General features: G+C 26.0%; 3 protein-coding genes across 4 annotated transcripts in view; 1 reads left to right on the forward strand and 2 right to left on the reverse strand.

Moving 5' to 3' along the window:
• LOC100162885 (alpha-1,3-mannosyl-glycoprotein 4-beta-N-acetylglucosaminyltransferase B) overlaps positions 1-12,875 on the reverse strand; it is a 45,675-nt gene that overhangs the window by 13,321 nt on the left and 19,479 nt on the right. The window lies entirely within an intron of this gene.
• On the forward strand, positions 3,340-4,653 carry LOC100162185 (uncharacterized protein). The gene is given in 3 exon segments (NM_001246100.1): positions 3,340-3,729; positions 4,108-4,253; positions 4,323-4,653. Coding segments are annotated over 3 exon segments (600 nt in total). The 5' UTR covers positions 3,340-3,580; the 3' UTR covers positions 4,628-4,653.
• LOC100169028 (E3 ubiquitin-protein ligase RING1) lies at positions 6,825-8,778 on the reverse strand. The gene is made up of 3 exons (XM_001942567.5): positions 8,258-8,778; positions 7,591-8,195; positions 6,825-7,213 (listed from the first exon to the last, which is right to left on the reverse strand). Exons 1-3 carry the CDS (start codon positions 8,452-8,454, stop codon positions 7,008-7,010), a joined length of 1,008 nt encoding a protein of 335 aa, XP_001942602.1. The 5' UTR covers positions 8,455-8,778; the 3' UTR covers positions 6,825-7,007.

A 12,875-nucleotide genomic window follows, 5' to 3' on the forward strand; every position in this document is an offset into this window, starting at 1 on the left:
TCATATCAACTTTTTATTTATTTAATATGCAATAGCTTTATCGCGGCAGTCCCCGAATGCCACTTTTAATATTTTTTATTGGTTTTTTTAAATTATCATCGATAATAAATTTTTCGCTTGCTCAAAAAACTTGAAAATGTTATAAGATTTCTCATAAGTCGATCTTAGTCGACATTAAAAAAAAGTTGAGTGTAAATCGACAATTATTGAACTGAAAGCTTCTTTTGGGTAGCTCTGCTCTCCGCTTAAATCATGGGAGTAAACGCGTGAAAATATTAGTGACACTGACAAATGTAACGCTTTTTAATTAATATAATATTTGTATACATACATTTTATATATTATATGTGTGCGAGGCTCGTTCTTCAGCGGATAATGGTTCTCATACCACGATTTAAGATATTATGGTTGTTCATAGACTACGGTAAAATAGCTTATCCGACGGTCATAAATATACATAGTCAATATTCATACCTAATAATTATCGACCAAAATGATATATTTTAAATACGACGATAACAAAAGTCAAATGGCTACGGCTATAATAATACACAAAGCCCCGTAATATTAATTTGATCCAATATGCCATTCTCATTTCTCAATTATTCAAACTTCAAAATATAATAATATAATTGTATATTAATATTTTAACACGAGGCTTTAAATTTAAATTAATTTAATAAATGATCGTTTACAGTAAGACTAATTCTTATATAGTTATATAATTATATGTATAATTCGGCATTATTAAAAATACTATGATGTTATGTTCTTAAATAAGAAAATATTTATTTTATTCCAAATTCTGAATTACAATAATTTAGTTTAAAAATTCAAAAAACCAGAGCTCCTAAGCTACACTAAGCTCACTTCTTGAAATACAGTTGGAGACAAACGTCTTTATGAGTTTATAAAAAGAGGGCACACATAAAATAATGTTTGCCATGATAAATTATATACCTAGTTTATTCTTATAACATACGAGAGTAATAAAAGATGTCTCCGCACTAAGAATTGTTTTTCATAAAATATGTCCCGTCATTGTTTACAAATTTTACTAAGCCAACAACAATAATTACGAAGATAAACTCCAAGTCGTTTAGTAGGTACAGAGAACAGACAATATGCGATATGCGAATGTCTGAGTGCATATTTTACAGCTTTATCGCCCGAATCGAGGTCTCTGAACTTTACTGTAATGCAATAATTAAATTACAGCGAGTATTATAATATTATTATAGTTGCTCGTCCAACTCCTTTCAAGACTTAACTATTTAAGAATAACGCACAATCGTTCCAAAACGCCAGAAGTTTTCTACTCAAAGGCTAATTAAATGTCTCTAGCAATAATATGGTATATTGTATATATCGTTTAAAACAATTGGAACGTTTATTTAGCCAACCGCGTATTTGGAACGTAAGATTATTATAATAAAAGAAAATGTCGTGTGATTTATATTATTGCTTAACCGAATAAGTATATAGGTATATATTATGACGTAGTAGGTACAGTAGTAGTTTTTAATATATAATACGATAGTACCTACAATTGTTTTTAACTAATGTAATTTGCTTGCCTTAATATTTAAACAATTTTTCAATCATTAAGTGATACTTGCATAGGTATATACCTTTTTTTTTGATCCCTGAAAAAATAACAGTGGCAAAGGCCATTAGTTACAATTCGATTTCGTGACAGTGTTGATTAAATAATTACAATATTAAATTGCATGAAGTTGTGGAGAGGAGAATATAACATTTTGAAAAAATATGAAATGTATATATTATATATTTTAGATTCTGAGTGGAACGATGAATGTATTGATTTTACAATGATGTGTGTTTTTTTTATTTATTTTTTTGTGTCTGTGTACACGATAAGTAGTCGAAATAATGCTTCTATTTTTAACTTCAATATTTTGTTCGATGGGAAAGTGAATATTGTTGGTGCATTGGGGAGGTCAAAATTTAAAATTCAAAGTAATTTTCAAAAGCGTCTTGAAAAACAAAAGAAAAATTAAGGAAAAACGAGAATATTTACACAAAATTGACTTTGGTTTTTGGTGTAACTTAAAAACAAATGACCGTAGATACATGCAATTTTCACTGGTTGTTTATATTTCCATTTTATATACATGATAAAATTTTCAAAATATTTTGATTTGTTTTGAACTGTTTGGGGACATTTTCAGCTTCCAATTTTATTAGTTTTTTTTTCTATGAATGTCAATAAAACTTTGTTGAGTAAAAATACTTTAAAATTTAATACAAGGCTCCTACTATATTTTAACAATGACATTTGAAAAATATTAAAAATCCTTAGTCACAGTTTTTTTTTATTAGCATTTAAAGTTCAAAAATTGACAAAATATGTAAAAATCACGAAAACTACCAAAATGGGTTAAGAATTCGTAAAAATTTTTCTTTTTAAATCTAAGATTTGAAAATGTAATACAAGATTCCTCATAAGTTTGTCTATCTTTTTTAAAAAAATGTCTACAAGTCAAATTAAATTTTTATGAGCATTTGATATTCCTATTTTTATAACACTTGATATTCACTGGATTTATATCATGTTACGATTTTCTTATTTTCTTGTAATTAAAAAACGAATGACTGTAGATACTTTAAAATTCCACTGTATGTTTATATTAGCATTTTCTATACACGATAAAATTTTGAAAATAATTTGACTCTTTTTGAGCTGTTTACGGACATTGTCAGTTTTCAATTTTTTTAGTTTTATTTTCTATAAATATCAATAAAATTGTATTTGTTGGGTAAAAAACGTTAAAATTTAATGCAAGGTTTCTGATATATTATTACAATAGCAGTTGAAATATATTCAAAATACATATGCACAATTTTTTTTTATAAGCATTTAATGATCGAATTTTGACAAAATATATCAAATTTAAAATTGAATAATTATTTTGTAGTTAAAAATTCATAAAATGTTCAACTTTTATACCTAAGTATTGAAAATTTAATTTTGAGTATTTAGATTATAGACATATTAATAATTAATAATCATATTAATTATTATCACGAATTAAGATATATAAGATATTAAGATAATTAAGATATTAAGTATATCTTAATTCGTGATTATTATATTACATAAATATGCATAAATGTAACCACACGGTCAAAAGTAACTTTTTACAACTGTTGTATATTTTCAACTATGCGGTATCATTTGGTAATTGTGGTAACCGTGATAATTTCACACGACACGACGAGGTGTTAACTGTAAGAAGATCTTCAGCACGGATATAGATACTAGTATCTATATCCGTGATCTTCAGCCAGTCAGCCATACAATCTGTGATAATAATATGTCATTATGATAAAATATTAAAAACAATTGTTATTAATTATTGTTACAACTACTGCTGTTAAGATTAAAGATTACAGTATTCATTATTCTGTTTTTAAATTTATTTATACTTATATTATTTTTATTAAATCACAGATTCAATGATATTGAGGACTGCATATTTAATTATTTCTGCTTCGAAATACTATAGTATTTAAGTGTACAATATTTAAAACTGAGGCCTCTGGGCTAACAGATAAAATGTTACTGTTACCAATACGTATAAATTCAATCGTACTAAACAATATTAAGCGAAGTTTCATGACGAAGTCTTATGGTTTAATGTATTCTAATGTGAATCAAGTTACTATTAAACATGCTAAAGATGATCAATTTATTCCTATTTATAAGTAAGAATGGTCATCTTTTATTATTGTTTCTTACTTTCTTTTTAAGTTTTATAATTCATGTATGTAAGTCTTATATACATTTTAAAATGTTCATGGAAATGATTTTTTTTTCATTTTTGTTAGTATAAAATAAATAAAATAAATACCCAAAAACCTACAACCTTGTTATACCTACAATAGAAATAAACAAATTAAAATCAATAACCAAAATGTTACAAACTAATATAACTGTTTTTGTGATAATTATAATACAACGTGTATTATAATATTGTAAGATTAATATTAATATTAATATCAATATTAATTATTAATATTGTATTGTAAGATGTTAGACATATAGTTAATATTATAGTTTTTATGATTTTACCATCATTTCAGAAGTCCACACATGAAATTTTTCATCGGTTTAAATAGAATGAAAAAATATCAACTATTAGGACTATTTTGTTGGATTCCTATGTGTTTTAGTTTAAATATGCTTAGTTATTTAAATTCTGAAGAAGTAATTTGTGCATCATTAATAGGTAAGTATTATAAAATCAATTTTATTTCATTCTTAAAAATGTTTAGTATAATATCTGGTTAATTTTCAGGTTTAGGTTTAACAGCTGGCTTACATATTGCCTCTTGGATAATATCAAATAATCTTGTTGTTTTTGTATACATAAGCGAAGATGATCAAAGATGTCGGATGTCATATATATCTTATTGGGGGAATCGAGAGGAATTATATTGCAACATTGAAGACATAACACCAATTGAAATTTCTAAATTAAGTCTTTTAAATCACAAAATTAAATTGGAAGGAAGTTCAGACACACTTAAAATAATTACACGCAACTCGACTATTTTAAATAATGCTAAATTTAGAAAAGTGTTCGGTGGTGATATTATTTGAAAAATAAATTAAATTTTAGTCATGTACCTAAGTATAATTTTAATTTTTTTCCAATACTCACTACTAATAGTACATTGTTATTACATTTTAGGTACATACAACCAATGACAGTTATTAACTTGGTAATTTTTATTAAATGGTTATATTTTTTATAATTTGTTATTAAACATTTAACAAGCCTCATCTAATATGTGTTTAAAAGTTTAAATAGATATTTTTGACATTTTAAGTTGAAATTTGGATGAAATTATATATTTAAACGCAGAATAATAATGCAAGTTATTTTGTTTTAATTCAAAAACATTATTTGTAGGAGCTTGAAACTTTTATGTATATTGCATATTTTACCATACACAATTTATAAATATATGCATAGATTAATTTTAAACTATTACCTAACTATACCATGAACCCCTATCTACACTAGTGGTGGGAATATCTAGCTTTCGAAAATCTGAATTATTCGGATTTGGTAAAACCGGATTTAAAGGATTATCCGAATGTACTGATCAATGTTTCATTTCTATATTCTACTAAACTTAAGTCCATAACATATTTTCATTACATAAAAAAAAAACAATTTATTTTACCATATATTAAAAATAATTATAATTCACATAAAAATCAAATCCATAAATCAAGAATTTGATTCAAATGCGGGTAATTCAGTTAGTCTAACCCTTTATGCTAACTGCTAAGTCTGTATTGACTCAAAAGTTATTAATAATAATATACAGTGAAACCTACCAATAGCGGGTGCTTTATTGGGAACCAACTACAAACTTTGTAGAATCTGAACCTAACATAACATACAACTTAGCGACCGAGTGTGTCCAGTATTCAGAGAACCACTATGTTGTAGACTGTAGTATTATAATACTTAAATATTAATAATATAAATGCATTGTTTTCGGCAAAAATTAATTCATCCTACCCACCTTATTACTAATAATAAAATAAATTATTATAAAGCAATATAAATATATTATAAAATATACTGTAGTATATTCTATACATTTTCTATAGACTGATAATTTATAACTAGTTATATGTTCATTCTAATAAAGAACGTAGACTCATTAATAAGACTTGATATTTATATATAATTTAATAAGATGACAAATTTAAAAATACAACAAATTAAAATCTTATATCCCAAAACTATACATTTTATCCGATTATTGTTAAACACAATAGAATAATATAGATGGTAATGTAAATATTATAATAATTAAATAATATAAATTTCAAGTTGAATTTTTTAAGTGAATAATTTACAGGTTATTCCTTAACACCTATAAGTATTACATTTTAAAAAGTTAGAAATTAAAATTTCTTATTTTTAATCTAATGAAAGCGTAACCCATCATTTATAGGCTACTACAGTACTACTATATAATATTGATGGTACTATAAATTAGGTCCAAGAATATCCATTATCCATCCTATTGTCCCTTCATTAAAATAACGCCTCAGTTCATAACTGTAACAATTGAAAAAATTGGTTTATCAAGTATAAGGTGTTCTCTATATTGTTTCTCTATATAACGTAATGTAAATTATAATATTGAAAATGCTCTCTCGTGATCAATAATTTAAGTATATTTTAATGTGTTCTTAAACTGAAATTGTTATAAGATCTATAAGTCTCAGATTTGTTATATCTTTATAAGTTGTTGCAGTTTTGAACTGAGGCCGTTGAAATACGCACGTGCGCTTCAATACCTACATTGATGAAATGTGTGTGACACACAACTAATTTGAATACATTCAAATTAAAAAAACGTATTGACTATCAAATTTAAAATGCATCAACAATTATTTTACTAAATCTATAGCTTATTAATTTAATGAAATATATGTTTAAATAACTTGTATTTACGTAAATGAGTTTGATTTTAAAACAATAAATATAAAATATTACTATATAAATTAATATACAATATTGTCGATTACTGTACTGATGATTGTACTTTTTTCTTAATAATTAATTAAACACAACTCTTACTATTTCTTAATTATTAGTTATACTTTAATACAAATATAGTAAGTAATAATAATACAAATAATTATTACTATAAATTAAAATTAAATGTTAGCATTTGATAAAAAAAAAATATAATTACCGAGGTATACAAACAATAAAAAAAAAAACAATCGAAGTATATATTTATGATATAAAATTATATAATAAATTATTATTTTTAAAACTACATGACTAAAATTATCGAAAATATTGAAAAGAGAGATGTAATTACAAAGTAAATTGCATAATGTAAGGTATTCTAAACTTTTATTTTTAATGATATTTGTAAACAAATAAAAATATATTATAATATAATTATAACTGGTTGTAAGAAATCAATAATAAATAAATAATTTAATTAAAAGAATAAAACATTTCCAGCGGCTTGTTAACTTTCCAAAACTTATCATGTACATTTCGAAGTGTTTGATTGCCACTGAGAGGAACAAATTGATCTGCAGTGGGTGCAACATAGATCAAAAAATTAAGAGCTCGTTCCGGAAGCTCTGGACCAAGGTCTAACGTCAATCGCATAGCTAAATACTTACTCAAATGATCAACTAGAAAAAAAAATCATGTACATATTATAATGCGTTTTAAAAATTTGACTTGTACTACTTTATTACACTTTATAATTATTGGTTATATTTCATGAGTTTAATTCTACACACATAAAATTTAAAGCTATTAAACAACAACTTTTGAATAGTATCTGTATAGTTAAATATTTCATAAATATACTATTTATACTTTTTATTTTCTGGGGTTGTCCTGTACCATACATAAAAAGTGAAGATATTCTTCAATTATTATAATTTAGTTATTTATTGCAGTAATACTTTCCAATGTTTGGGTCGCGCGTAAAAAAAAGCCAACTATGAAAAATATCTGAACAATAACAAAAGAATCATAAATCTATAGAAATTTAAAGACTTACCAGTTGCATTAGCTGTTGTTTTTATATAACGTACAGAGTTTTCTTTCAAAACTCTGATCAATTGATTGTCACTGGCCATTTCTGTAGGATGAGGTTTAAACACTAGTTCTATTTCATCTACTGACACACCTTTTGATGTACCATCACATTCTGTTATATCTGAAGTGTCAACAGTTGATGCAGGTCCTTCTTTTTCTGAGATCATAACAGACTTCATCTTCTTTGCCACTTTTGTTTGTACCATTGTTCTAGTTACATTATCTCGACTTGAACTATTTGAAGGTTTTGAAGTAGTTGATGAGCTGCTTTCATTTAATTCTTCATGTTGGTTTTTTTTGGTTCGTTGTAGTCGATTTTGAGTTTGTAATTTAATACCTTCATTTATTGACTGAACTAAATTGGCCTGACTGTGACTCTTATTCAACTTTTCCAATACTCTAGTTTGATGTGCTTCGTATTCATCACGGCTAGGATAAATCTTAGATATGAGAAGATCAAAATTTGGATCAGGACGTAGGGACCGTTTAGATACTAGTTTCTTACGACAAGTAGGACATTCTTTATTACCTGAACGAAGAGCAGTCACAATACAGTCTGAACAGAATCTAAAATAAATATATAGTTGTATTAGTCATATTAATAATATGTAATTATATTTTACAATTACCTATGGAGACATTCTTTGGTAGTCATCGTTTTTTTCAACATATCTAGACATATTGGACACATTAGTTCACTATGTAGACTTCGTGGGGATACAGCAATTTCGGTGTTGTCTGTAATAGCTTCTTGAGGAGATCTATGCAATTCATATAGTGAAAGTTCCCAAGTTTTGGTAAGACCCATTGGATCAGCTGAAGCCATGTTAAAAACAATTTTTCTTTCACAATCAGATTAAAATACTCAATTAAGTATGTGTATTACTGTATTTCAACAAATTTATAATTTATTTAATAAAATACTCAATAAGAAATAAGAATAATAACAATAATAATAATAATAACAATATATTAATTAATTGAACTACCTATATAAATAAATTATAATAGGTATAATTTTTAACTTTAAGTTTAATATAATAAATTATAATTATCAAAAGAATAATTCGAATAATATATTTAGAGCATAATCTGCAAGTATAATAAGTTAGGCTTAGGTTTGGTGTTTATAAGAAGTAGTAAATTTAATACTGTATTGTTGTCATAAACTAAAATCAGAATTCAGAATTGTTTGAATTACTTCGATAGTAAAAAACAAACCAAAACAATCGATTTTTAACCATAAAACAATTTAATTTGTAACTAATCGTTTGATCTGTAAATTTGTAATGTATAATTATACTTAAGAAGTGAGTAAATAAAGAATTTTATTAAAAATAATCTGTTATAATAAAACTATTGAAGATACATTTTTAAATTTAATTTAATGTAAAAAAAAATTATGTTTTGTAACACAACTATAATGTGTATTAGTATATTCCATTTCCATGCGATTGTTGGTGTAAACAAAATGTCAAAATCTGTATATTATCTAATATCGATTTTTGTTATCAGTAAAAAATTCAAAATTATTAATTCATATCACTAAATAAGAATTATGAAAATAATGAAAACAAAATTTTAATAGTTGATTATTAAATTTAAACAGTATTACTCGTATTAGTATCCATGACAAAATAGATTTATATTATGTTATTAGGTACCTAATACCTATATATAATACATTATTACCTATTGATTTCGTATGGTCGCATTATGGTGGTAACTGTATAATGGCATTATGCAGATTGTAGCTATACTTTAATTTCATAATAATATAATAGGTAGGTAGTAGTTTCATTTACTTAATAATTACCTACTATAATACCTTAAGGCCTATTATTTGGGAATTTTGAAGTATAAAAATCGAATTTTCAACTAGTTGATAATTGCTTATAGATTTATTGGCCTACAAGTATTTAAAATTTAAATGAGCGGTTAATTCTGGATATCGAGATCTGATGTCCTCGCAAAAACTTTCTATTATTACTTTAATTACCTAACAGCTAACACCTAATTATTACTCATTTAATTTTCGATTTGTATACATAAAAATGAGCAAAATGAGCGAAAAAAATATTCTGTTTATAAAGCAATACTAAATTATAATGTTTATGTTCATTTAATTAAGTAGTACAATATTTTCAAAAACAATGATGAAAACTTTTCGAGATAAATTTACAATTTATTAAAAGAATCGCCTATAATATTTAAAATGTAGGTATATTAGCAATACGCTATTATTCGTTTCGTCACTTATAAACGCGAGCAAGCAACCTGAAACAATTTCGAGTGAGTGAAGGACGAGCAATCAAGATTCCGCCGATTCCGGATTCGGAAAAACGAGAAAAATATATATGAGTTATACCCAGTGGTGTATTGGTACGGGTACGCGGGTATACGCCGTATACCCATCAGAAGATTTTCGATTTTCGGCGTATACCCAAGGTAAAATCTTATTTTACGGGTATACGCTTCCAAAATAACCAGAAAACCAAATAAGATTTAAAATTTATTTAATAATTCATATAGGAAAAAAACGTTATTCGTTATTATATGTATTAATGAATTACTTATCAATTGAGGTAGGTATTGAATATAAGTTATATAACAATATGCGTCGTGTTTAAATGTATTTTAAGACTTTTCAAGACTAAGTTCAATTTAGTAAACCCAATATTGAATACAAAAAATCTATGTGGAAAATTCTATAGATTGTACCTATAATAATAATGTTATTATTATTTTAATTTTTTTGACATTCGAGTTGATTTTCTTTTATTTTCTATTGTTACATTATAAAAAAATTAATAAAATAATGTTAAAAACTATGTACTAATTGAACTGCAATAACGATATATAATATCATTGATTATAAATACTAGTATTTATAATCAATGATAATATATACGATGATATAATTTGATCGTTTAGGTTACGTACATATTTTATTGGTGCGTATACCCATAAATATATTTACCAATACACCACTGGTTATACCTATATATCGTTATAGCACAAGCTTACCGGTCGACAGAAATCGTATACTATAATATTATAATATCTATATGGGCATATGGCGAAAGATGCATATGAGTATATAATAATAAAAAATAATACTAGGACGCGAGACAAAGTTTTCAAGTCTACCATTATATTTTGTGATTTTTTTCTGATATCGCGACATGCTTTATTGAAATTTTTTGTTGACGTCCCGCGCGTGTGAATATCTTGGTCGAAATTTTTCTAACTCAATTCAAAAATAAACGAACGACTGAATAAGCCTGAAATTTATCAATAGATATTGGATACAATAGTACTATACGATTTTTAATATTAAGCATTTGACAGAGAGACGGTATAATATGATGTTGCCAATTATGGAGATTAAAAAACATAGATGGTCAGTTGGAATAAATTATACTTCCATGTGTGACGTGTTTCTAAAATTGTTACCTATTAGCAGTCCTGTAAAGTATTTAAGTAAAAGTATTTGAGTAAAAGTATTCAAATACTTTTTTAAGTATTGAATAACTTTTTAAATACTTTTTTTGTATTAGATACTTTTTGGTATTGAATACTTTGGTTTTTTATTTCGAACATTTTATTTTCATTTGAAATAATTGGTTGGAAAAATATTATTGTCAACTACAATAATAGAATAATAGTTTTATTTAATATTCTGTATTTCTGTGTTAGCCGAAGCCCAAAAGTTTGTGAAAACCAGATTTCTAAAAAAAGTTATTGAATATTGAATAACAATATTCCCTTTAAAACTATTAGATAACTATTAGATTACCTACTACCTATGTGTTTATATTACGATAGTTAGAAACCCACTTTAAAAACCAAAAGTATTTGAAAAGTATTTGAGTATTTACTCAAGTACTTTTTAAAAGTATTCTTTACAGGAATGCCTATTAGCTATTTGTGTTTGTTTGTATAGGTATAGTATAATATAATTGTATAAACTAGAGAGCCCAATATAAAGTCTAGTATAAACTATACAGTTTAATAATAATAATAACAATAATGAATAATAATATTTATTGACTGATGAGTGATGACCAAGGTGGATTGAAATCAAATGGGTGATCAAAATACTAAGAATTGAGAAAGTGAGAAAAAAAATATGTCCAACCAGGGGTGGATAGGCCCATGGGGAAAAAGGGATTTTCCCTGTGGGGCCCCCGTCTATATTTATATTGGGGGGCCCACTCGGGTATATTAATTATTATTACTGTTATTTTTAATAATATATTATTAATATCACAAGTCAAGAATTTGCTTACGGATCTTTAACATAGTATTTTAAATTTTTATCGTTAATCTAAGACCAAAATATCCTCGTATGTTTCCCTAACAAAATATTGAGTTTTCGCAATTTTTTTTTGGCCGATATTTAGTACGGAATTTGTACAAATTTTTTTTTGAAGATATACAATAATTTGTGTGGGGGCTATAGAAACGTTTCTCCACCTCCTCACCTTATTTCCAAAACTACTTATTTATATGAAACTTCTATGCAGATATTTAGTTCGGAATTTGTACGACCTTACGTGAAATTTTTCAAAAATCCCTTACAACCGAAAAAAGCATTTTCCTCATATGCCGTTTCCCCAGCCCCACACCAAATTAAAATTACGGTTTCGCACAAAACATTTTATTTATATATAAATAACTATAGTTAAAGGTGTTAGATTGAATAAGTATATAAAGTGAGCGAACCGACCAAATTTTTTTTCAGTTTGGGGCCCCTTCAATTTTCAAATATTTCCCTGTGACATAAATACTACCTATCCACCTCTGTGTCCAACCGTCGGGGTTGTTATGTTTAAAACACAATGATGTAGGTATACAACTTGTTTTAAATATGTTTAAAACAGGTATCGAAACCGGTTTAACCGGTTTTCCAAAAAACCGGTTAAAACCACGGTTTTCTCATTTCTGAACACCGGAACTGGAACCGGAACCAAAAGCTTTAAAACACCGGTTAAAAAACCGTAACCGAAACCTGAGACCTTAAAAAACCGTTTTCAAAACCCAAGCCGAAACCATAGAATTGAAAAACCGTTCTTATATTGTACCGTTCTTGAAAAATCGATTAAAATTTGAAACGAATGTCGGTTTCTTTGAATTTCATAAGTCAATTACATTATTTGTAATTCTAGTTTTTATACGAAGAAATTATTATGTTCGGATTTATTGATAAAAATCCCGATGCAATTACTGATTATTACGAAATAT

This window comes from Acyrthosiphon pisum, chromosome A2 (genome assembly GCF_005508785.2).
Source record: "Acyrthosiphon pisum isolate AL4f chromosome A2, pea_aphid_22Mar2018_4r6ur, whole genome shotgun sequence".
Taxonomy (NCBI): domain Eukaryota; kingdom Metazoa; phylum Arthropoda; class Insecta; order Hemiptera; family Aphididae; genus Acyrthosiphon; species Acyrthosiphon pisum.

Excerpts from the sequence above, each read along its gene's own strand:
- LOC100169028 (XM_001942567.5), bottom strand. The coding sequence starts at position 8,454 with ATGGCTTCAGCTGATCCAATGGGTCTTACCAAAACTTGGGAACTTTCA. Across the intron at positions 8,196-8,257 it reads ACCAAAGAATGTCTCCATAG|ATTCTGTTCAGACTGTATTG; the intron begins GTAATTGTAAAA and ends TATTTATTTTAG. Across the intron at positions 7,214-7,590 it reads AACAACAGCTAATGCAACTG|TTGATCATTTGAGTAAGTAT; the intron begins GTAAGTCTTTAA and ends TTTTTTTTCTAG.